Source organism: Sebastes umbrosus, chromosome 16 (genome assembly GCF_015220745.1).
Source record: "Sebastes umbrosus isolate fSebUmb1 chromosome 16, fSebUmb1.pri, whole genome shotgun sequence".
Lineage (NCBI taxonomy): Eukaryota > Metazoa > Chordata > Actinopteri > Perciformes > Sebastidae > Sebastes > Sebastes umbrosus.
In genome coordinates, this window is record NC_051284.1 from 7,142,596 (window position 1) to 7,169,002 (window position 26,407).

At 40.4% G+C, this 26,407-nt stretch overlaps 1 protein-coding gene across 3 annotated transcripts in view; it reads left to right on the top strand.

Moving 5' to 3' along the window:
- Positions 1–26,407, top strand: part of alk (ALK receptor tyrosine kinase) — a 474,023-nt gene that overhangs the window by 435,794 nt on the left and 11,822 nt on the right. For all 3 annotated transcript variants that reach the window (XM_037746863.1, XM_037746865.1, XM_037746866.1), the window contains exons 16-25: positions 361–528; positions 2,510–2,608; positions 8,623–8,778; positions 10,570–10,683; positions 12,652–12,838; positions 15,111–15,201; positions 16,212–16,276; positions 16,380–16,509; positions 17,548–17,645; positions 22,445–22,537. In XM_037746863.1, the coding sequence (XP_037602791.1) occupies positions 361–528; positions 2,510–2,608; positions 8,623–8,778; positions 10,570–10,683; positions 12,652–12,838; positions 15,111–15,201; positions 16,212–16,276; positions 16,380–16,509; positions 17,548–17,645; positions 22,445–22,537 (1,201 nt within the window). The remainder of the gene's footprint in view (positions 1–360; positions 529–2,509; positions 2,609–8,622; positions 8,779–10,569; positions 10,684–12,651; positions 12,839–15,110; positions 15,202–16,211; positions 16,277–16,379; positions 16,510–17,547; positions 17,646–22,444; positions 22,538–26,407) is intronic.

Genomic DNA, 26,407 nt, shown 5'->3' on the forward strand with positions numbered 1-26,407 from the left:
AATTGGCTACTGTTGGGGAATGTGGGAAGGAATAGTTTTAACTTTATTAGCTATAACTTTAATCTTGTGTTACCAGGTCTCTTTTAGGGGATTTTGTGGTCTCTGCTCTAACCAATTTTGTTATTACTAAGAGGGGATTTTCTGTATGTGTGTGTGTGTGAATATACTTGATACTTAGTGTGTTTGTGCTTATATACATGCCGCATGCATTTCTGCAGTTTAGCATATTTTTTCCTATAACATTGGCCCATTTAAGAGCTCACTTTCTATGTATCTCTCTCTTTCTCCCTTTCACACTGATTCACTACACAGCGTATTACTCCTCATCATATCAAAGGTGTGTTGTCTGTTTTATGACAGGTGGAGGGGGAGGTTGGAATGACAGTATTCCTGTCAGTCACGGTGGCAGACCGCTGGTGCTCGGAGGCCAGGGAGGACAGGCCTGTCAAAAGTTCTGGCAGACCCGCGGGGGCTTCGGGGGCGGCGGGGGCGGCTGTATGTCCGGGGGCGCCGGCGGAGGCTACAGAGGTTAGTGAGCAAGAGATTTGCGAGGTATTTCTGGAATGTCCAGAATATAATGTAAAAAATTGTGTTGAGCTGTTAGATATGAGCCAAATGTGCATCTTGCAATGCCATATCTGTTTTATACTGAATGTGACAGGGTTTATACAGATCAGGGTTCACACCATAGACTGCATATAAAGAAGGACGACATGACAGCTCCCCAAAAGTGAAGCCAAAACATCTGGGTTGCACCCTGGTGTCTGGCTGCAGTATAGGTCATAAAGACCGCCTCCTAGTGATAGTGGATGGGACATGGGCCAAACTCAAAAAGTAAACTTACACGTCAAATGCATTCTTCCTAAAGATGGTTTCTGTCATTCTAGGTAGTTCTTATCATGCCGATGTATGTTCAAGTGTTCATTTTTCTGATAAGTTTGGTTTTAATTAGTTATTTGATGCTATAAGGTAGAAGAAAGTTACCGCTTTTATTGTTGTAGTCTGAGTAACCTGACGTCATATCCGTTCCGTATCTGTCTAAACTAAAACAAACCGCAGCCGGCCGAAACAACAAAGCAGAAAACGGCGGCTGCACCCTCACATTTTAAATCCAAAGTGATAAACACTACACATTCAGTAAAGTATGGAAACATTTTGGGTTTCACACATTACCAGGAAAAGCAGAGCTAGACATCGTGGCTAAAGCTGCATGCTAACTCTGTCATGGACAGGAAACGTTATCGTATTGCGGTAACGTGCGGTCAAGCCGGCCGTCACTCGCATCTCCGTGGTCAAATGGGCCGATGCTACAACTGTAGCGCACCCATATACTGACATTTATGTTAAATGCATTCAAATGGCCCCGATGGAGCTGACCATGGATGGATAAAGAGAACAGAGCTGACGGGAGAGCTAGTGATGGACTTGGAGAAGTTAGTCGTGTGCCTATGTCTGGTTCTTTTAAAATAAGGTGTTAACAAAAACTGTCCATACAAAATATATATATGGAAATAAGATTGATTGGATTATATTCGCGAAAAATAGTCTTAGTCTTTTGTTCCTTGATTTTTGGGTTGCTGGAGAAAATGTAATAAATAATGCCTGACAAATAACTGACATATTTGACTTCAGGACATCTTGGACTACATACATGCTGAAAATCAAACATTTCATTTTTACTGTATTTATTTAGAGATTTTCTAAAGTAAAAGTACCTAGAAGTGTATGATTCAACTTTTTCCCTAGTGTTAAAAAAAGTTAACAATAATCGCAATAAATCGTAATATCGAATCGCAATACTTACAGACGTCGTGATTGGCAGCTGTGAGTCTCTCTGGCTGACAAGCTGCGGCCGTGCTCGACTCCCGATTGGTTTGGGCGGGTGACCTCTATCCCATGGCTCCAGCCCCCCGATCATTACTGCTCAGACTCTGGCTCCAAATGACGCCAAAATCTCAAGAGGGCAGCTCCCCGTATTCGGGATATTTTGGCTTCACTTCTGTACAGTGGGAGGAAGTGGAAAAGTGTCATCCAATCTTTATATACAGTCTATGGTTCAAACACAGTATCAAAGTATGATGAAGTGAAGTGAAGTATGACGCCTTGTATCTCTTGTACGGAGTGTATATCATTAAGCAGTGTGTTTAATGATCCTCAGTCGATAACTGGGTCATAAAAACGGTTAAGTACACAGCATAAGGCATTCAAAGAAAACAATTATAAATAATAAGAAATATACATAATAAAGCAAGCAAAATGCAAATAGCTGTTCCATTAGAATGCAGTGGGACACACAAGGATGAAATATGTAAATGCAAACATGTATATGGGTAGAAAGGGAGGACAATTAGAGTAAATCCTATGTGGACAAGCATTCCTTGTGTTTGTGTCTGTGAAATGTGCTTTTAAATGTTTCTGTTCAATTCCCATAGATAAACTGTATAGCATGTGTTATTTAGTATAAGGAGGTCATTGAGGTTCCGTCACTGTTTGTCCTCCTGGTTTCTAGGTGGTAACACCTCCTTAGATAACAACCCCAAACACGACGGCGACGACGGCACGTCCTTCCTCGGTCCAGAGGGAGACCCCTTCCTCTACCCTCTGAAAGGTAATGTGAAAGGATAGATGTTTGTCTGTCTGTTACAAATTTGTGTTCAGCATTTGATACCTTTGTAGTGTTTTGTAGGTGAGACTTTAATGTGTTTGTACTTCACAGAAATGATGAGGGAAAACAATTTTTTGCTATTGACATTTTAAATGAGTTCTTGTTGTGATACAGCTGGTTTGCTTTCGAAAGTACGAGCTTTCACGGCACAAAACTAATATAGATTTGTACAGCAAGATGAGAATGAGTTGCTTCACTCAGTCAAATAAAAAAAAGGATATTGTCGAAATGTGCAGCAGCAGATATGGGCAGCCGCGAAGGGATGAGAGTCTGGAGTTTTCCATTCTGGCAGAAGACATCCAGATTATTTGATTAAAACGCCTCCAGATAGAGAGGAGGAACTGCTCGATAAATCCATCTAGTGCAGACCTGTTACATATAGCTACATTTGAAAAGTGAGAGGTACTACAAACAGAGTCTGACTGAAAATTTCTGCTGTAGCAATGGCCGTCCATACATCATGTACGATTCCCCCTTCACTCAGCTATATAGAGAAAAGGGGAAAATGGGAAAATGAAATTGGAGTGCTTTTTAAAATTGTCTATCATCCATTGGGCTGTAGCAAAGTACGCACTGATATCTCTCTCCCATTGAGCTTTAATAGGGGTGATGCTGTCTAGTGAGGCAGTGCTCCTTCCAACAGCCACTCTCCTCAATTCGTCATCGACATCGCTTCATTTCCTCCGGAGTAAAAAGACTTCAGAGTGAATTTCAGCTGTAAATAAAACTGAAATTGTGTGTTTCAAAATACACTGAATTTTTCATTTATTGAAAACATCATTCTCATTCCTCTCTATTTTGGTCCCAGCTGGTTAACATGCAGAGATATTCTACCTTCACTGATCTACGTTGTTAATTAAAGCTGCAGTCGGCAAATCCGAGCAAATGTGATTTAAAAAAGGTGTTTTTATAAAACTGTCACTATATCCTAACAGTAGTGCATGAGACAGATAATCTTTCAAAACAAACATGCTCCTCTGCCTCCTCCTGTGCTCTAATGGCATTTGAAAAATTTCCCAGCGCCGAAAGAAAATAAAAAAAAGTTAACACGATAATGTGTTAACGCCAATTTGTTTTAACACCACTAATTTCTTTAACGCATTAATGCAACTTGCGATTTTTAGGTTGCTCAGTTGTAATGCTAGAGTGAAGATACTGGTATCATATGAAACTAGAAAACCTAGAAAAAACTGGCATGGCCAATTTCAAATTGGGTCCCTTGACATCACACCTCAAGATATGTGAATGAAAATGGGTTCTATGGGTACCCACTAGTGTCCCCTTTACAGACATGCTCACTTTATGATAATCACATGCAGTTTGGGGCAAGTCATAGTCAAGTCAGCACACTGACAGCTGTTGTTGCCTGTTGGGCTGCAGTTTGCCATGTTATGATTTGAATATGCTTATGATTTTTTATGCTAAATGCAGTACCTGTGAGGGTTTTTGGACAATATTTGTCATTGTTTTGTGTTGTTAATTGATTTCCAATAATAAAATACATACATACATTTGCATAAAGCAGCATATTTGCCCACTCCCATGTTGATGAGAATTAAATACCTGACAAATCTCCCTTTAAGGTACATTTTGAACAGATAAGAAATGTGCAATTAATTTGCGATTAATCAAGATAAATATTTTAATAGATTGACAGCCCTAAAAATAACCAATCAGAGCTGAGCAGTCTCTAACGCAGCTGTCAATGAACTCGTGAAACTTGTGAAACTGATCAAACGGTCAAACTAGGCAGCGCTGATCAAATAAGAATCATGATTCTGTTACTGTAATGCCTATTTCTTGCTTCAAATGTTTTCAGAAACATCTTGTAGTGTACTGTTTAGCTGTAAAATGAGAAAGTTTGGCTCGACTGTTTTTAACATAGCGGCCGGGTCACAAAATTTCTGTCTCATGCACTACTGTGAGGATATAGTGACAGTTTTATAAAAAATATCCTTTTATCATATTTGCTCAGTGTTACCGACTGCAGCTTTAAAGAAAGAACTTCCATCCACTATTTTAGCTATTTTCACAGTAAAAGTTAATAAGAATATCACAAATCTTAAGCTTTTGTCTAAAGATACAACTGTAGTGCTGGCCAAGCAATAAACTTATGTTCTTAGTCCAGCAACAACTCCCAAATACACTATAATAGTGTCCCTATTTTTGTAGCCTAATGACAAAGAAAATGACACATTACATGACAGATAATAAAGATTAGCTACCAAAATGTATAGTCCACATCTGTCTATACATCTGTTTAAGGTTTTATTGTTAAAGGTTTCATAATCCTGCAAAAGAACCTGTTCACATCCAGAAACTAGTGTTGGAGAAGTTAGAGTGTGTATACATGAAAAGAGAGAGAGAGAGTGTGACATGATTTATAACCAGTGAATTACCAGAAGGCCAGAATTAATTATCATAACACGCAGGGCGAAATATCAGGTAGTAATATCTGTAATTGGATAACTTAAAAGAATATCATCTGTGTAAAGGTCAGGGTTAAGGGCATTTTGTGGTTTGAAGTTGTAGTCGCAAATGGCTACGGCGGTAATTTCCTCCTCAGCTTGAAATGCGCAGGCAGGTTCTCGAGCTCAAATAAAAACAGCAGGTGATGCCGGACAGCCCTGCTGTGTGCATTCAAAGACCTAAAAGAGGATCAAAAATCATAGCATTAAGGTTGACGGAGGCAACACCATTGCAATGCAGTGCTCTAATCCACTGAATACAGGCTGCTTGAAAAGAACATAGATAGAACTACACAGTCATCCGATCGTATTGCTGCCCTATGCAGGGAAACGCAGACCTTGACTCGGCATTGATCTACTCTTCGTACAAACTCCTTCTCCTCAAGTTTATCTTGAATTAGTTAATAGGCACAATTTCTGTGGACATAATTTAGCATATTCTGTATGTTCTCTTCAGCCCAGATGTCAAGCAAACTTCGGACTTCCAGAGAAGTCCAAGCCGATGAGTCAACGAGCTTAAAGGAACAGTGTGTAGCATTTAGGGGGATCTATTGGCAGAAATTGAATATAATATTAATAAGTATGTCTTCTTTAGTGTATAATCACCTGAATCGTTGTTTTCGTGACCTTAGAATGAGACGCTTATATGTACAAAGGGAGCGGGTCCTCTTCACTGAGCCGGCCGCCATGTTTCTACAGTAGCCCAGAACGGACAAACCAAACTCTGGCTATAGATAGGGGCCATTCGCGTTTTCATTCGGCCGGCTTAGGAAAAGATCAACTTGGTTAGGATTAGGCAACAAAACTACTTAGTTGGATTTAGGAAAAGATCGACTTGGTTAGGATTAGGCAACAAAACTACTTAGTTAGGTTTAGGAAAAGACCGTGGTTTGGGTTAAAATAATTTCGGAAGTGGCGTAAGTTAGGTACAGAATATACGATACAAATCAACGTTGACGTCCGATTTCACACGGGATACGAACCCAGGTCTCCTGAGTGAAAGTCCGGGGTTTTTCTGATCCACTGCGACCTCCCTACACGGCATTTGTCGCTATATATACTTGGTTCACGATTATGTGGATTACATACAAATTAATTTTGTGGGATATGTACAAATGACAGTGTATGACTTTTTGTAAGTATAGCTACGAATCGTGTATGGTCTGATCTGTATAGGAATACTTTGATAGTGGAGAAACTGTTTTGCTGTTACAATTATATCATTAAGAAATATTTTATAAGATTCAGTAGAGAAGACATCGTCACCTTCCTCACTCTAGTAACTTGAAGGAATATTCAAGATCCACAAAACAGAGAATTCAATCCATACATTAGTATGCAGTCAACATCTGTACTCGAGACATTTGTATTCCTCCTTCGAAACCTTTCAACTGTTTCTAGGCTAGATTTATGTATTTGCACTTATAAAACTGATAACAGAATGATGAGAGAAAACAGATTCTGCAGATGAGTGCATTTGCTTTGCTTACTAAACAGTACAAGCTTTCGCAGACAGCCCATAACTAATTCATGTTAGATTGATTTTTTCCTGCGCTTGCTGTTGTTTACAATTAAGAGAATTGGTTATTTTTTAGTCTAAATTAATTAATGGATGTTGTTAAAAAAAAAAAAAAAAAACTAAAACAATTTATGGTGGTATGAGCAGTTGGGTCGTGGACGGCAGAGAGTCTGTTGGTTTTGTTCCAGCCAAGACCACAGAAGATCGTTCACTGATTAACACACCTTCAGTTTGAATCGGTAAATTCATTTAGTCTAAGGTAAGAGAAGGCTGGAATGAAAATGTGCAAGCCCTCAGCACAACACGATGACGTACCCTGGCTCGATTCATCTGGCTGGGTAGCGCTGTTCATGAAATGAAATCACGCTGGTGATGAAACAGAAAGCACAGTCGAAGACGAGTGTAATGTGAGCTGTGAAGCTGTGGCAGCAGACCTGTTGATCATGAATAGAATTCTGATGCAATGCGGATCCATGTTCTCTCAGTTTTAACCCAGTGTTAGTTTACAGGTTTAAGGCTTTGGATTATCATAGTCACAAATACTGGGTGACTCCACCAGACAACTGCAGTAACGCATAGATAGATGGATAAATAGACAGTAATCACCTCATTTTCCATTTATATAGAGCTCAGTATTTTCTTGACTGTGCTGTAAACCAGGTTTTCTTTAAAAAAAAAAAACACCCACTTGCCAACAAAACCTGTATTAATATGATTTATTCAAGACACACAGCTGATAATCAGACTGACTCGCCGTTTTGTTTTCCCTAGGGCTGTCAAAGTTAACACGGTAATAACGCGTGAAGGCAAATCAGTTTTAACACCACTAACTTCTTTAACACATGAACGCAACTTGCGATTTTTAGGTTGTAGAGGGCTGGTACTGGTGATACTGGTATCATATGAAACTAAAAAAACGAAGGAATCCATTGGTACCAACCTTGTCATACTAGCTTGTCGGGAAGGAAGCTAAATAACGTTTCAAACTTACACTAAATTTTGTAGAAGAAAAATTGGCATGGCCATTTTTAAAGGGGTCCCTTGACCTCTGACCTCAAGATATGTGAATGAAAATGGGTTCTATGGGTACCCATGAGTCTCCCCTTTACAGACATGCCCACTTTATGATAATCACATGCAGTTTGGGGCAAGTCATAGTCAAGTCAACACACTGACACACTGACAGCTGTTGATGCCTGTTGGGCTGCAGTTTGCCATGTTATGATTTGAGCATATTTTTTATGCTAAATGCAGTACCTGTGAGGGTTTCTGGACAAAATATGTCATTGTTTTGAGTTTTTAATTGATTTCCAATAATAAATTTATACATACATTTGCAAAGCAAGCATATTTTCCCACTCCCATGTTGATAAGACTATTAAATACTTGACAAATCTCCCTTTAACGTACATTTTTTACAGATAAGAAATGTGCGATCAGTTTGCGATAAATCTGGATTAACTATAGACAATCATGAGATTAATTGCAATTAAATATTTTCATCGATTGACAGCCCTAGTTTTCACTTTTTGAATCATTGAAAAATATCAGAGAAGTGGGAGGTTGTGTGGTCTTGGATGGATTTTTGTTGTTGATTTAATTGTTATTATTGACACTGGGATCTGTTTTATGTAACTGGGTGATGATGGTGGTTAGAATAAAACCTAGAAAAGCCATCCTCATACATTATTTAATAATTAGGATAATTTCTAGTAAATCACATTGTTATATTGAACTTTTGCTCATTTGACCGGGAGACATGCTAGATATGTCTAATCAAACCCTGTTCAATTTGCTCTGCACCCTGCGTGTGTGTGTGTGTGTGTGTGTGTGTCTGTGTGTGTGTGTGTGTGTGTGTGTGTGTGTGTGCGTGCGTGCGTGCGTGCGTGCGTGCGTGCGTGCGTGCGTGCGTGCGTGCGTGCGTGCGTGCGTGCGTGTGTGTGCGCGTGTGCGTGTGTGTGTGTCTGCAGCTATGGAGGGCGATGGTGAGGTGATAATCAGTCCGGTGCAGAACTGCAGCCACTGTGAAAGCGGCGAATGCCACGAGACCAAGGACGGTATCGTCTGCTACTGTGATGATGACCTGATCCATGCACCAGACGGGGTGTCCTGCATCAACGCTACAGGTCTGACATACAGTACTGCACATACACAATGAAAAAGCCCAGTCTGTTTCTCTCTCTTCCACACAAGTATATGAAGTTAATCCAAACGCAGAAATGACTTCAGCTGAATTGAATTGTACCTGTAATAGACTGTGACTGTGAACAGATGATGAATTAATCTGCAGAAGTAATTAAGCCTGGGAGGCTCTGTACTTTATTGAATCTTTATCTGAGGAAACGTTTTTGTAATAGTGCCTTAATCATTCATAATAATAATAATCAATCCGTAGGATAAGCTAACCCGTTAATGAAAATGGATACACCTATAGCAGTATTAGCCTGTTGAGTCCTGCTCTGTGATTTATCTTTGTGCTACAGTCAAATAAAAACTGAGGATTTAGGCGAAAAGTCCTCATACTCATGTAGTGATATTATACATGGATTTTGTACGCATATTTCATGATGGCTTAATGCTGCAGTAGGCAGAATATTTTTGGCATCATCGGGCAAAAATTCCACAATAACCTTTCAGCATATTGTAATTCAAGGCTCAATGGCTCTGTTATCAGGCTTTAAAAAAACTAGCCCATGATGGGAGACTTTGGCCAATCACAGGTCACTTCAGAGAGATAGCGTTCCTATTGGCTGTTAGTTCAACAGAGGCAGCTGTCAATCACTCGCAAACTCCAATCAAACGGTCAAACTAGGCAGCACTAATCAAATATTAATTAATATTCTGTTACTGTAATGCCTATTTCTCACCTCAAATGTTCATCTTGTAGTGTGTTTAGCTGTAAAATGAGAAAGTTTGTTCCGGCTGGTGGGCGGTGCTTGGTATTTCCTCAACTGATCTCAACATGGCTGCCGGGTCACAAACGTTCTCATTTTACAGCTAAACCGTGCACTACAAGATGTTTCTGAGAACATTTGAGGCAAGAAATAGGCATTACAGTAACAGAATATTGATTCATATTTGCCTAGTTTGACCGTTTGATCAGAGTTAGCGAGTGATTGACAGCTGCTCAGACACGGCAAGGCTCCAGCTCGGCTCTGATTGGTTGTTTTCCTCCGGTCTGTGAAATCTTGCAGATGTCATCAGGAGCCCTGGAGGACACAGAGGCACATGATTTTTTTTTCAGATTACTTGTCTCATGCAGTAATTGCATAACTCTTTTTTAATAATATTTAATCCAACCTGCCTACTGCTGCTTTAATGTACCATACGACTGGCTCTGCCCATTAGACCACTTCAACCTTGACTACAAATCAGTTTTCACGCATGTGCTGTTTTCTTCTTCTTGGGTTAAACTGCAACAAAGGAATGTAGACAAACCCCTCTGCCTCTTCAATTATGATTTGTAATCTCAGATGAATCCTAAGTATATGAATGTAGATCTGAAATGAATTAATATGGCAGCATGTCCCTTTATAGATTGAAGCAAAATAACTATTACCATTTCAATGATATCTTAATGACCTAGAGTGTCTCCTTGCACTATGATTTGCAAATCTGTTCTCAGTAATGACAAGCAGTAGATAGTTCTATGATGCTAGGTCATTAAAGGTCACAATCTCAATATGGTCTCTCTCAGTGTGCAGATTTGTTCCTCAGCTTAGACAAGTGAAATGAAATCTCTCCTGCCACTGAAAAGGGAATTGACATGCGCCGTCCGTCGCTGCTCCTAAGCTCTGTTGTGTCATCGCTTTCACATCATTAATTAAGTGGGGGGATCAGAGTGGTGAAGTGAATGTTAATACTCCTCTGGGGAAGATAACAACTGTGGAACGCTGTTGTTTCCCCTTGTCTTGCAGAGGTGACCGTGCTGACTCCCCAGCCGTCTCTCTCCCACCTGGCGCTGGGTCTGTCTGTGGGCACCTCGGCCCTCATCGCCGCCCTGCTGCTGGCTGTGTCCGGAGTCATGATAAGTAAGTCAGTAAGGATAGTAAAAAAACGATATGTGGTATAGGGTTAATTTTGTCAGCTATTGTTTTATTTAGTCTTAGTCTTAGTCCCGTGTCAGATGTCCTTGTTATTTTTTATCATATTTAGTCAACCTCATCCTGTTTTTTTTTTTAGTCAAGTTTTAGTTGACCAAAGGACGTTTTAGTCTATCTTAGTCAAAGAAAACTAACTATTTAAGTATAGTTTTAGTCAATAAAAATTGATGACATTTTATTGTTTATAGTCATCAGATTATATTGAACATTTCAATCTAGTCTAGCCAAAATAACACCTTGTTTCTTTCTCCCAAGCCCTGTTGTTGTCATTGTATACTCTTAAGTAAGTAAGTTCTCCTGACTGTGTTCATTAGAGGGGGTAATATCACATGGTTAAAGTTGTAAAATTACGAGACAAAACTCACAAATATACGAGAAAAAAACTTGAACATTCTCTGTCATAAATTTGCAAAAAAAGATCTCAGAGATTAAAAGTGCTAAATGCGAGATTGGGAGCATTTCTATTGCCTCTGCACGGCTCTCAACATGGCGACGGCTGAGCCGGCGACTCGCAGCTAACGGTGCTAACAGCGCTAACGGTGCTAACACAGGCAAAAGTGCTGACAGAGCTAACACTGTTAACCTGGGGGAGAACCGGAGGATGGGCGCTACTCTTCCACAACGACGTTATCAGCTGTAACCGCCATATGAGAGCAGTGCAGAGCGGCGGCCGTGAGCTAGCCAGTGGGAGACGCTCACATGTGTGAATGTCCATTGTAGGGGCCATTGTATATATGTATATATGTATTGTATGGCCCTAATACACCTTCATACTTTTTCTTGTGAAACAAAAACAATGAAGTTGACAACTACTAAAATGAACATGGAGAATGGAAAAGTTGAAGTAGTTGTTACTGACCCTTAAGAGCCAGACTGTGCTGCTAAATGCCTGAGAGGTTCACATTACATGAGTATTTGTATTTTCTGCTCTAGCTTCTGTTTGAACAATAGACACACATTCTCTCTCTCTCACACACACACACACACACACACACACACACAAAGTTTTCCAGTGTCTGTCCTGGACTCTCTCAGACGGCCCTCAGCAGGTTGTTGAAGTGAACCTCGCGGTCAGCGCAGACATCGGTCTGCTCGACTGCTTTCAGGCTATTACAGCCAGACATATGCACTCATTGAGCCATCATCTCCTCAACACACACACACGCAACACACACACACGCACACTCGCTCACATCCAGACTCCCGCCTCCACTCATGCACACACATCAGTAGACGAGGCGGGAGCTCAGGAGGTGTGGGACTACCTCCGTGATGAATGAAATGCGCTAATGATGGATGGCTGCTTAGCCGGCGGCTGACAGCACTCGTACATTAGAAAGCACTTGGTAAATAAATAACTCCTCTACACACACATAAGCATACATACATAAACAATTCTCCCTTCGACTAATGTGTTTCCCAGCTCAGGTCGAGGCTTCTAGCACTATAAAGTGTTCGGTTTTGTGTGTGTGTGTGTGTGTGAGAGAGAAAGAGTGTGTCTTCATACAGTGGGACGTTCTACATAAATTGTCTTGGTTTTGTGCATACTGTTGCCATTCACATTTGATTGTCTCTTTTACATGTGCACATCTACAAGACATATTTATACGTAGAGGGTTTAATTCTGAAACATTGTGTATCTGAATATTTTAGAAAGACAAATCTGGCGTCAGATAAAGAGGAATCAATATTTCACAGACACAAAGGAATTATATTTCATAAAAATTGCTGTTGTACAAGCAAAAGGTCTTTTAGAGAAATAATAACTGTAAAAGCTTTGTGTGCTGAGGCTGCCAGCAATAATTTTCGACAAGATGTGTTCAAGGTTATGTTTGCTTTTCAAATTGCGGATATCTCAGTCGTGGAATGAAACTCTTTTCATTTTCATCTCGCCAGTGTACAGACGCAAACACACAGAGCTGCAGTCTATTCAGCTGGAGCTGCAGAGTCCAGACTGCAAGCTCAGTAAGCTGCGGGCATCCACCATCATGACCGACTACAACCCCAACTACTGCTTCGCCGGCAAGACGGCATCGGTCAATGACCTGAAGGAAGTACCGAGGCGTAATATCTCCCTCACCAGGTAAAAGAGCAGAGGCTAAAGGTCCACAGCCAGCATTGTTGTTACTTCAGCAAGCACTGTTTCTTGGGAAATTATGATCTCCTCTAGGGCAGGGGGACCTTGGCCAAAATCTTCTATCACGATATAGGTCATTTCATATCTCAATAACGATACATATAACGATGTAGCGTGTTTTCTGGTAATTAAAAAAATAAATAGTCTATAGGAAATAACCATGTGGTAAAGTTTTTTTTTTTGTATACTCTTTAGGGGTGGGGAAAAAAAATTGATTCACCTATGATTTTTTTTTTTTTTTTACAATTTTGAAATAGATTTTTTGAATGCCAGAATCGATATAATTGCTTCATTTGAGTCTATGCGGAGGTAAAACGAAGTTACCGTTAAGTTGTAGTCTGAGTAACGTGACGTCATATCCGTTCCATATCCGTCAATCAGAACAAATAGTAGCCGGCTGTAGCAAGCAAAAACCGGCAGATACGACAGAGCAGAAAATGGCGGAGGGTCTGCGTGGATACGACCTGCCCCCTCATAATTAAATGTAAAGTGATAAACACTACACATCCAGTAAAGTATGGAAACACTTTGGGTTTCACACATTGCCAGGAAAAGCAGAGCTAGACATCACGGCTAAAGCTGCATGCTAACTCATTATCGTACTGCGGTAACTGCGATCAAGCCAGCCGTCGCTACAACTGTAGAGCGCCCATATACTGGCATTTATGTTAAATTCATTCAATCGGCCCAGATGGAGCTGACCATGGCTGTATAAAAAGAACGGAGCTGACGGAAGAGCTAGCAATGGACTTAGCAAAGTTAGCGGAAGTATAAACACGTGACTACGTCCGTTTTTCAAAATAAGGTGTTAACAAAGGGAACTGTATATACAAAATACATATATGGAGATAAGATTGTTGGATTATATTAACCAGCAGTATAAAACATTATGTGTCCCTTATAAATTAGAAAGAAAATACCTCTAATTTGTGAGGAAAATGTCTTTATTCTTTGATTTTACACGATGCTGGAACATTTTTTTATAAATAATGCTGGACAATGACCTCAGGTCATCTCTGACAACATACATGCTGAAAATAAAACATTTTTACTCTATTAATTTAGATATTTTCCAAAGTAAAAGTCTCTAGAAGTGTGTGATTCAACTCTTTCCCCATGGTCTAGTGTTAAAAAAGTTAACAAAAATCGCAATAAATCGTAATAACGAATTGCAATACTTAAAAGTCGCAATGCATATTGAATCGTCACCCAAATCAGGAGATAGGTGTATGGTCCCGGCCCTTTTACTCGTGTGAATTAAATGCTAGACAATAAAGTACTGACTATTTTCTCGTTTTATGTTTTAAGTGAAAATTATAGAGAAAAAATAAATATAGACCTGGCCTATATCTGGATAGAAAAATCTAAACAAGACATTTTTATATTGTTTTGACCATATGAAATCGTCATGTTGCCCAGCACTCATCTCATCATAAAAAAAAGACCATATGAACAAATTCAGTATGAGTTGAACACATTAAATACAATCTGTGGTGAAATGTGAAATGTCTGACTCTAGGATAACAGTATCCAAATATGACAAATTGAGCAGTTATTCTACTCGTACAAACTATTTGAATAGGGTGGACTCATAAATACAGCATGGTGTGAGACGTAGCAGTTTAAATAAAGCCTGAAATATTAAAGTCTACTAAAGTATGGGTCTACTGCAGTGATCCGAGCGGCTGGGAAATGATTTTTGCAGGGCTCTTTTCAATTTTTTATGAATCTTTCATGTGTTTATAGTTCACCAGTTTATCATTCTGGTTCTAAATCTCTGTGATTAACTCTTTCTTGTGGACCTATGAATATTTTCCAATATCTAGATTTATTTAAGACATGAATCAAGTGCAATGGTTCCAAAGGGGGGAGTTAAAACCGTAATTTGGTGTCAAAGTTCACCATTCTCTGCAGAAGGATGTCACAAGGAGACATTTTATTTTATAAATTTAATTTTATACATAGTTATTTGCCTTTTCGGGCTGAAATGCTGGTGAATTACTTATTCAGACAACTGACTAGCATCTCTGCTGAGCTGTCATTACCTAGTACTGAACTCCATAGGTGATCATTCTTTGGGCACAGGTATATTTAGGACATGTCTTAATGCTGGCTGCTTCCAATGTCTTCAGTCGAGAAATCCCCCCGAGTGAAAGTTTCAGCTCAATGTCTAAAATATGAATGAAACTAAATAATAAATGTGTTTGTGTGTCTCCAGGGGCCTGGGTCACGGTGCTTTCGGTGAAGTCTATGAAGGGCTGGCAGTGGGAATACCAGGTGAACCGAGTCCACTGCAGGTGGCAGTCAAGGTGAGTTCCCTCTGGAACTATAAATATTTTTTTTTTTCTGTTTTTCAAAGGTCAAACTTTGATTGCTGTATTGGAGTTAAAGGCTTTACAGCACAAATACTGTCACCTTTCTTTCACTGCCTTATGTTCAGTGTCATGGAGAAACACTAATAACTAGGGCTCACGATTAATTGCATGATTGTCCATAGTTAATTGCGATTAATTGCAAATTAATCACATATTTTCTATCTGTTCAAAAATGTACCTTAAAGGGAGACTTGTCAAGTATTTAATACTCTTATCAACATGGGAGTGGGCAAATATGCTGCTTAAAGCCTGGGCCACACCAGGAACGACAGGTGCGTCTCGGGCCGCGTGTCAGCTGCGTCTCTTCTAGAGATTCGAGGTCTCACCTTTTTTTTACACGAGCAGCGCACGATTCACAGCAACAACAGACAGTGAAAGTGATCTATTAACTGTATATTGACATCATATCAGCAACATTACTACAGTTTTGATGTCTGTTTCTGTAGAAAATGTTACGGAGATGACTTGTTATTATTATTTAATCAACACTTTCAAAATAAAAGCCTACAAGTGTTTTTTTCTGTGTTAACACAAGGCTTTTAGTCTGAAATATGTACAGGACAGTGCTGTGGAACATGCAGTGACCTGCAGAGCTCCATGAATAAATATAGTAAGGGGTTTTAAATGTGGATGAATACTATTATTTACAGATTACCACACGCTTCTTAACCTTTTTCTGTCTAAAATAAAAACAAATGACATTTATAATGAAATAAAATGGCCATTATGAAAGGCAAACTCTATTTAGAAAGTAAGGGCTGGCAGCAGCAGAAACGCAGCTGGTCTGAACACCCGACGCCTGAATCACGCAAGGCAGCCAACGTCTGGAATACCCTGCTTAGTCTGCTGCCCCCGCGACCCAGCCGCAGATAAAAAAAAGATGGATAGTGTATATCAAACTGATAAGGTTCATTTTACTGAAACATTTTTTTTATTCACAATAGACCCTTCCTGAGGTTTGCTCTGAGCAAGACGAACTGGACTTCCTCATGGAGGCTCTAATCATCAGGTAAGAGCCACTCACAGACAATTAACAGAATTTTGTCTCTCGAACAGTGCCAACAGATCCATTTCTGATGCACGTTTCCCCTGCTGTGTCTCTGTCCCTGCAGTAAGTTCAGCCACCAGAACATTGTGCGTTGTATAGGAGTCAGTCTGCAGGCCATGCCCAGGTTCATCCTGCTGGAGCTGATGGCTGGAGGAGACCTCAAGTCTTTCCTGAGAGAGACCAGACCCCGGCTGGTGAGACACGCTGCTGTATCACGCCCAAGTGCACATCGTCATTGAATAGTGCTAGGGCTGTCAATCGATTAAAATTATTAATCTCAATTAATCGCATGATTGTCCATAGTTAATCGTGATTTATCGCACATTAATCACACATTTTTTATGTGTTCAAAATGTACCTAAAAGGTTAGATTTGTCAAGTATTAAATACACTTATCAACATTGGGAGTGGGCAAATATGCTTGCTTTATGCAAATATATGTACATATTTATTATTGGAAATCAAGAAAGTACACAAAACAATGACAAATATTGTCCAGAAACCCTCACAGGTACTGCATTTAGCATAAAAAATATGCTCAAATCATAACATGGCAAACTGCAGCCCAACAGGCAACAACAGCTGTCAGTGTGTCAGTGTGCTGACTTGACTATGACTTGCCCCAAACTGCATGTGATTATCATAAAGTGGGCATGTCTGTAAAGGGGAGACTTGTGGGTACCCATAGAACCCATTTTCATTCACATATCTTGAGGTCAGAGGTCAAAGGAGCCCTTTGAAAATGGCCATGCCAGTTTTTTCCTCGCCAAAATTCAGCTCAAGTTTGGAGCCTTAGTTAGCCTCACTTGCGACAAACTGGTATGACCGGTATGACTGGTACCAATGGATTCCTTAGGTTTTTTCTAGTTTCATATGATGCCAGTTGCTTTTCTTTAACTTTAAAACTGATCCCACTACAACCTAAAAATCGCAAGTTGCGTTGATGCATTAAAGAAATGAGTGGCATTAAAACGAATTTGCGGTAACACGTTATCACGTTTACTTTGACTTTCCTAAATAGGACATTTAATTTTTTAAGCTACTACATCTGTTCTTCTCATTGAGCCCCAGAATTGGAACACACCTCAATCTAAGTTATATCAGTCAGATTTTAAAACACATATTCACACTACAATGTCTACTACCTCTGTTTTTTTTTTCAAAATCTGCCTCTGATGTATTCACTAATATTGCATTCTGGGGATTTCTCTGTCTCTTCTCTGTTTGATCAGGAGCACCCGTCCAGCCTGAGCATGGTGGACCTTCTCAATGTGGCCAGAGACATTGCTAAGGGCTGCCAGTATCTGGAGGAAAACCAATTTATACACAGGTACGCCACCAGATGACCTCACATTCTGCATATGAATGTGCTAAACCAACAGTGTGTTGGCATTAACAAATACAGCCCATGATTACGAAAGGATGTATTGTATTCTGCTGCCTTATATACGTCCTACCTTAACAGATTAGCGAGACAGAGAGAAAAACAAACAATATACGGCACATATGGGTAAGCGTATACATATGGAATGCAAATGTGCAAGGGAAAACAAACACAGTCCACATTCATTTGCTGACTTCTACTCAGAATTATGAGCTGACTGCATCCGTCCAAGCGTAACATATGGACTCTGCATGCCTTTTGCCTTTCGTATTATAGCAGAAAGGACAAGTGATGAGTTTAGCATCAGAGCAGCCAGATGGGGTAGCCGGCTTGCCTTTTTACGGTCTGTATCCAAGGCACAAGCCCCCTTCTATATCCATATTCACAGCTGTTAGTGAACTGCAGGATGTGACTAAAGAATTTTAAAAACCCTTCTCTTGAATCTGTCTTCCTTCATGGATGTCTGGGAGGAAAGTCAAGTACATGTCAAAAAGGGAAGAGGTCAGAATTGCTCCCAAAATCACATTGAGACAGTTAAATAGCATCCCTCTTCCTTCATGTCTCTGTTTGACTTCCTAGGAATTGGCCAATGACAAACGAGGTCTATTAAACCTTGTTTGCCCCAACGTGGCACAGTAAAGCCCCATCAATCGATCTAATGGCCGACTCTTCTCCGGCGGTTCTTGGGCTTCTATACAGCCCGCTTTTCTGCCTTCAAACCTGTATTAAAATTCATCCTAACACTGTCCTTGAGGCTAATTTCAATTTTTATGGAGGTGTGTTTACTCGGGGTTGAGTAAAGGGCAGGTGAATGAGGTATGGTGGAGGAGTAGCCGCTCTTCAGAAAAAGCTGCTTTTACTTGGGGACTACAGGGTTGGATGATTCGATCTGTGGCATGCTCCAACAGGTTAAATGACAGGTTTAATGCTGTCTGAGAATAACTTGCTCTGGCGTTTGTGTGTTTCTATGCTCTTTCTTGTGGTGGTATTTATCCAACACGTTCTCACTCCCAACTTGTCAAATACGGCAGCTTGGTCAGGACCCCTTGGCGTCGCTTTTTAACGCAATGGGCACCCCTTTAGCGTTATATTTCAACGTGCCTAGTAGTCTAATAGACTTTAACACGTGGTTTACATTATGTATGTGAGGAGGTACGTTATTGTTACTACTTGGTTAGGTTTAGGCAACAAAACTATTGTGTTAGGTTTAGACAACAAAACTATTGGGTTAGGTTTAGACAACAAAACTATTGGGTTAGGTTAAGGTAACAAAACTATTCGGTTAGGTTAAGGTAACAAAACTATTGGGTTAGGTTTAGGCATCAAAACTATTGGGTTAGGTTTAGGCAACACAACTATTAGGTTAGGTTAAGGCAACAAAACTATTGGGTTAGGTTTAGACAACAAAACTATTGGGTTAGGTTTAGGTAACAAAACTATTGGGTTAGGTTTAGGCAACAAAACTATTAGGTTAGGTTAAGGCAACAAAACTATTGGGTTAGGTTAAGGCAGTAAAACTACATGTTTAGGTTAAGGCAACAAAACTATTAGGTTAGGTTAAGGCAACAAAACTATTTGGTTAGGTTTAGACAACAAAACTATTGGGTTAGCTTTAGGTAACAAAACTATTGGGTTAGGTTTAGACAACAAAACTATTGGGTTAGGTTAAGGTAACAAAACTATTCGGTTAGGTTAAGGCAACAAAACTATTGGGTTAGGTTTAGGCATCAAAACTATTAGGTTAGGTTAAGGCAACAAAACTATTGGGTTAGGTTAAGGCAATAAAACTACATGTTTAGGTTAAGGCAACAAAACTACATGGTTAGGTTTAGGAAAAGATCATGGTTTGGGTTGAAATAAGTATGTTTGTTACATAACCTAAGTTACGTACGTAAGTTAAGTGGGCCTATGTTACATACGTGATGTAATTTAAGTACGTTACGAAAGTTAACTTTTGTAAGCAAGTTAAAATAAGTCAAAATGTACTTTTCGACTCCGCTCATAACTGCTACAGCCACTCGAGGCAGCCCTGAAAGTGTAAAACTAACACTAGAGGGGTACGTGGAGTGTCATAGTTTGACGCGTAGGGCCACTGATCAAGTTGCCATATTTGACACGTTGGGAGTGAGGAACGCCCTGCTTTTTGTGTGGATGATGCAATGTTACTCTTACATTACTTTATTTTACAACAGGCTTGGTACTCTCTTTGGAAGTTGTAGCCACCTGAATAGAAGCACTGTGCTGAGCAGAGACGGGTAGTTTAATGCAACCTCGGGTGTTACAATAGACTAATAACGGAGATTGGTCTTTAAGCGCTGCAGTGAAATGGGTCTTTAAGCTGCAGTTAAAATTTGCTGTAAATAAGGTCTGTGTGCCAGCTAACATTGTTTTAATAGCAGCCTGCTCTCACATCACTGTGCCGCATGTACAAAAGCACTGTGTCCTTCCCTTGAGCTCTCACCTAGCAGTCTATGATAGCTACTGCTGTATTTCAAGGCTCGTCCTTGCCTACAAGCAAAAAGCGAATCATTTGTATGAATTCTTCCGAGCCATTAAACAAGGACCACTTAGATTTAGCTACAGCACCTCGTGAGAAAGGAATGTGTTAAAGTCTTTGTGTGTGTAAACTCCCATATGCTGATTGTATGCTATGATAGAAATGATTCTGTTTTCTGAGATGCCCCTAAATGGATTGATTCATTCACTACTTTCTCTTGAATAGGAAATGTTCTCTGTAGCTGGTTTGATAACTCAGTTTACTGACACTCATTTAACTGCTTCAGTCGAAAGGATGCCCTTGAAACTATGTTCTTTATTCTATACTAAATAATTTCATATCAAACTTGAGGTATTGCTATAATATCATAAATTGAATAGTTCCAATCACTTCTGGCACATTGAAGTGGGGCAATCAAGCATAGTGTAGTCCCGTCTTAAAAAGCCCTCAGTTTAAATCAGTCTGAACTATTACTTTATCCTCATTGTGTCATTTCACATCCAAGTTCATCAGAGTGTGGAGGCTAAACAACTAAACAAAGTGTTGCTGTTAACACACTCACTTGTATCTCTGCTAGTTCTTCGTTTCCAGCCCTGCCCTGTCTCATGATCTAGTTTGAGCAGTGTCACCTGATGTTATTCTGATGTTAAATTCTGGGTATTTATTGTCCCTAGTGCACACTTGTCTTTAGTGTGATGAGGAGCAGTGCGCTCACAACGTCACTTCTTAAGATGTTAAGAAAGTTAGACGCCTGGGGAGCAGAATACAATGTGTGGGCTCTATTTTCTTTTTCCCCAGACAGGAGCAGAGCGTGCTGTGTGAACTACTGTATTTTCTCAAAGACTAACCATACCAAGACAGTGCAAATATGAATTTTATGAATTTTCCCGTCTTACCCGCTCTGCCTTGCAAATACTGCGGAACATTTCAATCTGCTCCCTGGATGCACCATGTGGGCAGAGCTATAAAGGCACCGTAGGAAACTATACACTTTACTAGCTCGCCCAGGGCAACTGGGTAGTTACACTGAACTCTGGATCCCACTGGGGAGCGTCTGTAGGAGTTTCATACATGGAGCTCTCTTATAGATGCAAATATAAGAAACTAGTGAGGAGACAAAGCAAGAGCAAAGCTGTGGGAATGTGCAGTATATTTAAAGCTCATATACACTGATCAGCCATAACATTAAGACCAATGAGAGGTGAAGTGAATAACATTGACTTGATCTCGTTACAATGGCACCTGGCAGTGGGTGGGATATATTAGGCAGCAAGTGAACATTTTGAACTTTGAATTTTGTGTTGGAAGCAGAAAAAATGGGCAAGCGTAAGGATGTGAGCGACTTTGACAAGGGCCAGATTGTGATGGCTAGACGACTGGGTCAGAGCATCTCCAGAACTGCAGCTCTTGTGGGATGTTCCCGGTCTGCAATGGTCAGGACCTGGCAAAAGTCGTCCAAGGAAGGTAAACCGGTGACAGGGTCAGACCCGAGGCTCATTGATGCACGTGGGGAGCAAAGGCTCGCCTGTGTTGTCCGATCCAATAGAAGAGCTACTGGAGCTCAAATTGCTGAAAAAGTTAACGCTGGTTCCGATAGAAAGGTGTCAGAACACACAGTGCATCGCAGTTTGTTGCGTATGGGGCTGCGTAGCCGCAGACCGGTCAGGGTGCCTGTGCTGACCCGTGTCCACCGCCAAAAGCGCCTACAATGGGCACGTCGTGAGCATCAGAACTGGACCACGGAGCAATGGAAGAAGGTGGTCTGGTTTGATGAATCACATTTTCTATTACATCATGTGGATGGCAACGAGTTGGAGGTGTTGACTCGGCCTCCAAGTTCTCCAGATCTCAATCCAATCGAGCATCTGTGGGATAGGCTGGACAAACAAGTCCAATCCATGGAGGTCCCACCTCGCATCTTACAGGACTTAAAGGATCTGCTACTGACAGCTTGATGCCAGATACCACAGCAGACCTTCAAAAGTCTAGTGGAGTCCATGCCTCGATGGATCAGGGCTGTTTTGGCAGCAAAAGGGTGACCTACTCAATATTAGGCAGGTGGTCATAATGTTATGGCTGATCGGTGTATATGGGGACATTATTGTAGCAAAACTATTTTCGTGGAGAGTTGTGTAACTGCATCTCAATCCGTGTGTTCGTAATTATAATAAAGTGACCAATCTACATCAATCCAAACAGTAAGTACTCGCCTGACAGTCTGTATGTGTTGTTTTTTCTCATCTTTCAGGGATATTGCAGCTCGGAATTGCCTACTGACCTGCAAAGGGCCGGGCCGCGTGGCCAAGATTGGGGATTTTGGGATGGCTCGAGACATTTACAGGTACAATTGAATGACTGATGTAAGACAGCAGGCAATAGATGCCAGTTGAATTTGAGTCTAGATAAGGTTTAAAGGGGGTTGAGACCAAGTAAGCACACACCAAACAGAAATAAAAAAAGAAAATGTATCTTTGAAAAACAAATGTGCGGGGGAACATCTAGTGGGCATGCACTAGATGCCAATTCAAGGGAGTAATACCAAGGCTGGGCTGAAGGATGGCAGTTGTATTCAAACATAATCTTAGGTATTTATCTGAATCAAATCACTTTTATTCAACAGTTACACTGAATAAATAACCAGAATTTATTATCTTGATTGTGTTGTGGAAATGTATCAACACCTAATGACCCTTACCGCTGCACTAAGGAAAATTTCATTTCTATTATAATATTTGGCCGTATCCCAGCCCTCCTAACCAGCAATTATTAATCACTGCATACAAAAGCACCCATATGAATATTTAAAATACAACACCTAGGAGTATTATCGATTCTGGCAAACTGATGGTTAAAGAGTAACTTAATCGCAGGCTCTCACTGCCCTCTATGGGTAAGTTTCAAGTCTCTTGTACCTCTGAGAACACACAACATCACTGCTGGATGTGGTCTGGGAGAGGTTGGAAGTGTGTTGTTTAAAGGGGAGCACCACTCAAATTCAGAATTCCAATATGTTATTTCCATGGCCTGGGAAAGTTCAAACTAAATGTGTGAACATGAGCTACTCTCTGAAAGGCTCTCACAAACCAGGGGCCTCATTACAGAAACTTCCCAAGTCTGAAATCCTATCTTATCTCAGTTTAGGATGACATTTAGGATTTTTGATATTATCTGTCAGCAGAAACATCTGTCCTATCTAATTTTAGGATAGGAATTTGGCTATTACAGCACCATCCTAATGTAGGGATACCCCAAGTTAGAAATCCTTAATTAGGATGACATATACCCTGTCCTAAATTTAAAAGAACCGAGATATCCGATATGCCGATATTTAGGCCGATACCAATATACGCACATCTATTTTTCCACCTAACTGCAGAGCACATCAGGTCTCTCCTGTAGTGGAATTAACATTACCATGCCTTGACTGTTATCATGATGCAGACATAAAATACAATGCTTTTCAAAATGCACACATTCACTGCGCAAAATAAGAAAACTACTTCAATTTAGGTTACATGTAAAACAGGGCTCCAGACTAATCTTGTACATTGGTTCCACCGGTGTGCCTAACTTTTATATTTAGTTGCACCGGCACATAATTTAGGTGCACCCAAACTTTTCAGTCAAGAGTTTTCTTCATTGTTAATTACCTGTATGTTTTAAGGTTGTGATGTTGTTCGAGGAGGAGTAGGCTACAGGGCGCGGTTACATGCATGCCTTTTTTCTTTTTCCGGGTGCAGGTGGGAGGAGGAGGGGGGGGGGGTATAACGCTACACACATACACATACGCACACGGAGACAGACCAGTTAAATGTCAGGCACACCGGTGCGACCAATGAAAATGTTTTTGGTCGCATCTCTGAAGCACTGTAAAACATGGCATATTTATTTTTATGTAATATATATCGTAGGAAATGTTGATTTCTGGCCGATGGTGATGTTTCATTTTAAAGCCTGCCGATACCTGTGGCGTGCCGATATCATCGTGCATCCCTATGTCTGACCATAAGAGTAACATGTATGATTTTTTTTAAAATGGGTCCTAATTCCCCTTTATAGTTATGAGAAGATCTCCTTATTGGTCACAAGAAACGAACCAGCTTTGGCACTGAACATCAACATAGGTTGTCTCCAATAGTTTTGAGTGTGATATCCTGGGTATGGACAATTCTTCAACCGCAACTGACAAATCAAACTGCAAGCACAAAACCCCAAACCCGTTTCCCTAAACGGCCGTGAGTGAACACAGTCCAGAGACGATGTTGGATCTTTTTCCTCGTTACTCCCTTTAATTATTCCCTTCAGTATCATTTGGTATAAAGACAACTGGCTAGCCTGATAAACATGAGCCTGCTGTGTGCAGTCTTGTGCAAGTTATTTTTAACTGCATGGATATACTGTATAACATACAATATATAAGAAAGAAAAAAAAAATCTGATTTAAACTATTTCAGGAGCTCTGTACTTAGGAAGCGTTTTTTCTTGGCATGCGATTGTAAAGGCCGTGGCACTGAGCTGGTAAATGTCGAATCACAGCTGTGAAAGTGTTTCTATTCTCCATCACACCGTCATGCTGATGCTGTCTTTTAATCTACATCAGCTCATCTGTAGCCCCGACGGCGTCTCATTATTCTTAGCTCAAACTTTTTAACACAGCTACAACAATTTTTCACGTGACACCATTTAAAATGAATGCACAAATCCAGCAGGGAAATCTCCAAAGCCTTTCATCTGGTAAGAAATTAGAGCAGGGGAAATATGTCACAACACTCAGCTATATCAACGCAGCACATTCGAATCATCCGACGGAAAGTCACACGAGAGCAAAGTCACTCTCGGAGCATCCGGGAAAGGCTGTTGCACAATCCCCCCCTTGGGGAGCCACATTAGGAGCGCTTGATTTAATTGCTGATGACAGTTTTTCAGGTGCCTCGATTCTTTTCATCTCTCAGCCTGGAGCCGTGGTGCCGAGGCTTTTTTTTTTTTTTTTTATTATCACTGTTATTATTTTGAGAGTGAGGGATGGTGGTTATGTGCGCTACGCCGTCAGTGTTTTATTTTTTGCTGTTTCATGATGTGGCCCTCCTGCTATGTGACGAGGGACATGGGAGTCCTTTTGAGGCCGTCGCGGGGGTACGGACGTCACAGTGAGGCACCAGGACACGGCTTAATGTCAGCTTTTTATATTCTGGGAGCAGAGCCACAGGCTTGCTCGCACGTGGTATTCCATGGACTCCCTCTCTCACGCACATATTTCAGCACGCATGCTTGCACACACCGGTGATGCTGCGGTAAATAAAAAGCTGGGTAAACAAAAGGCGCCAGTCAGTAATCATCCTGAGGTAAACAGCTGCCACTATGAAAAGAAATCAACAGTGCTTTCAGAAAATAATTGGTATTTTGCCTTAAATGACCACAGTATTCTCAAAGGAACTATTAACAACAAAGCATGACTTTAGGTTGTATTTATTCTGAGAGCTACAATAGACTCGTTTTTTAGTCTTTAGATAGCAGGTTAACAGTAGATGTCACATAGAAGTGGTGTACATCATCTGAAAGCTGGGAACCTGGAGATTAATTTGAGATGCAGCTCAGCACTGTGTGTCAAGTTGTTCTAGTTATGAATGACAAATAAACATGAATAAATTAATTGTTTAAAATAAATTGTAAAAGTGTATAAGGGCTTAAAACATAATGATGGAAGTACATAATGGTCATCCCCATGCTCTGTTATGACTCATAAGTTGTTGCAGCAATTTTGGGCTTGATACCATTTGTTACACAGATTTGGTGCTAAATTTAACCATTTTTTTACCTCTCGAGAAGTGATACAAATGATCAAAAATCCCTCCACAATACCACATTAAGATACCAAGACCATAGAAAAAGCCATGCTGTGATTTGGTATTAAAATCTTTGACATTTTGAGATTTCTGCAAGAATTGCATTTTTGGCGATTGGATAGAGAGCTCTTCTGTTCTGGAAACTGCTCCGAAACCCCTTTATTGTTAATCTAGCTAGGAAAGCTGTCCATCCTCTGAATGCCCTAGGTCTCTAGTTTGTGGCTAGTTCATGAGGCTGTGATTCTCCTAGAGGTCACCACAGGTCAGTTTATATAGTGAGGTCAAGTTTAAAAAAAATAATTCTCAATACTGTACAATAAAATGGCTACTAAGGGGATTAACATCATCACATATGAATACAATTGGGC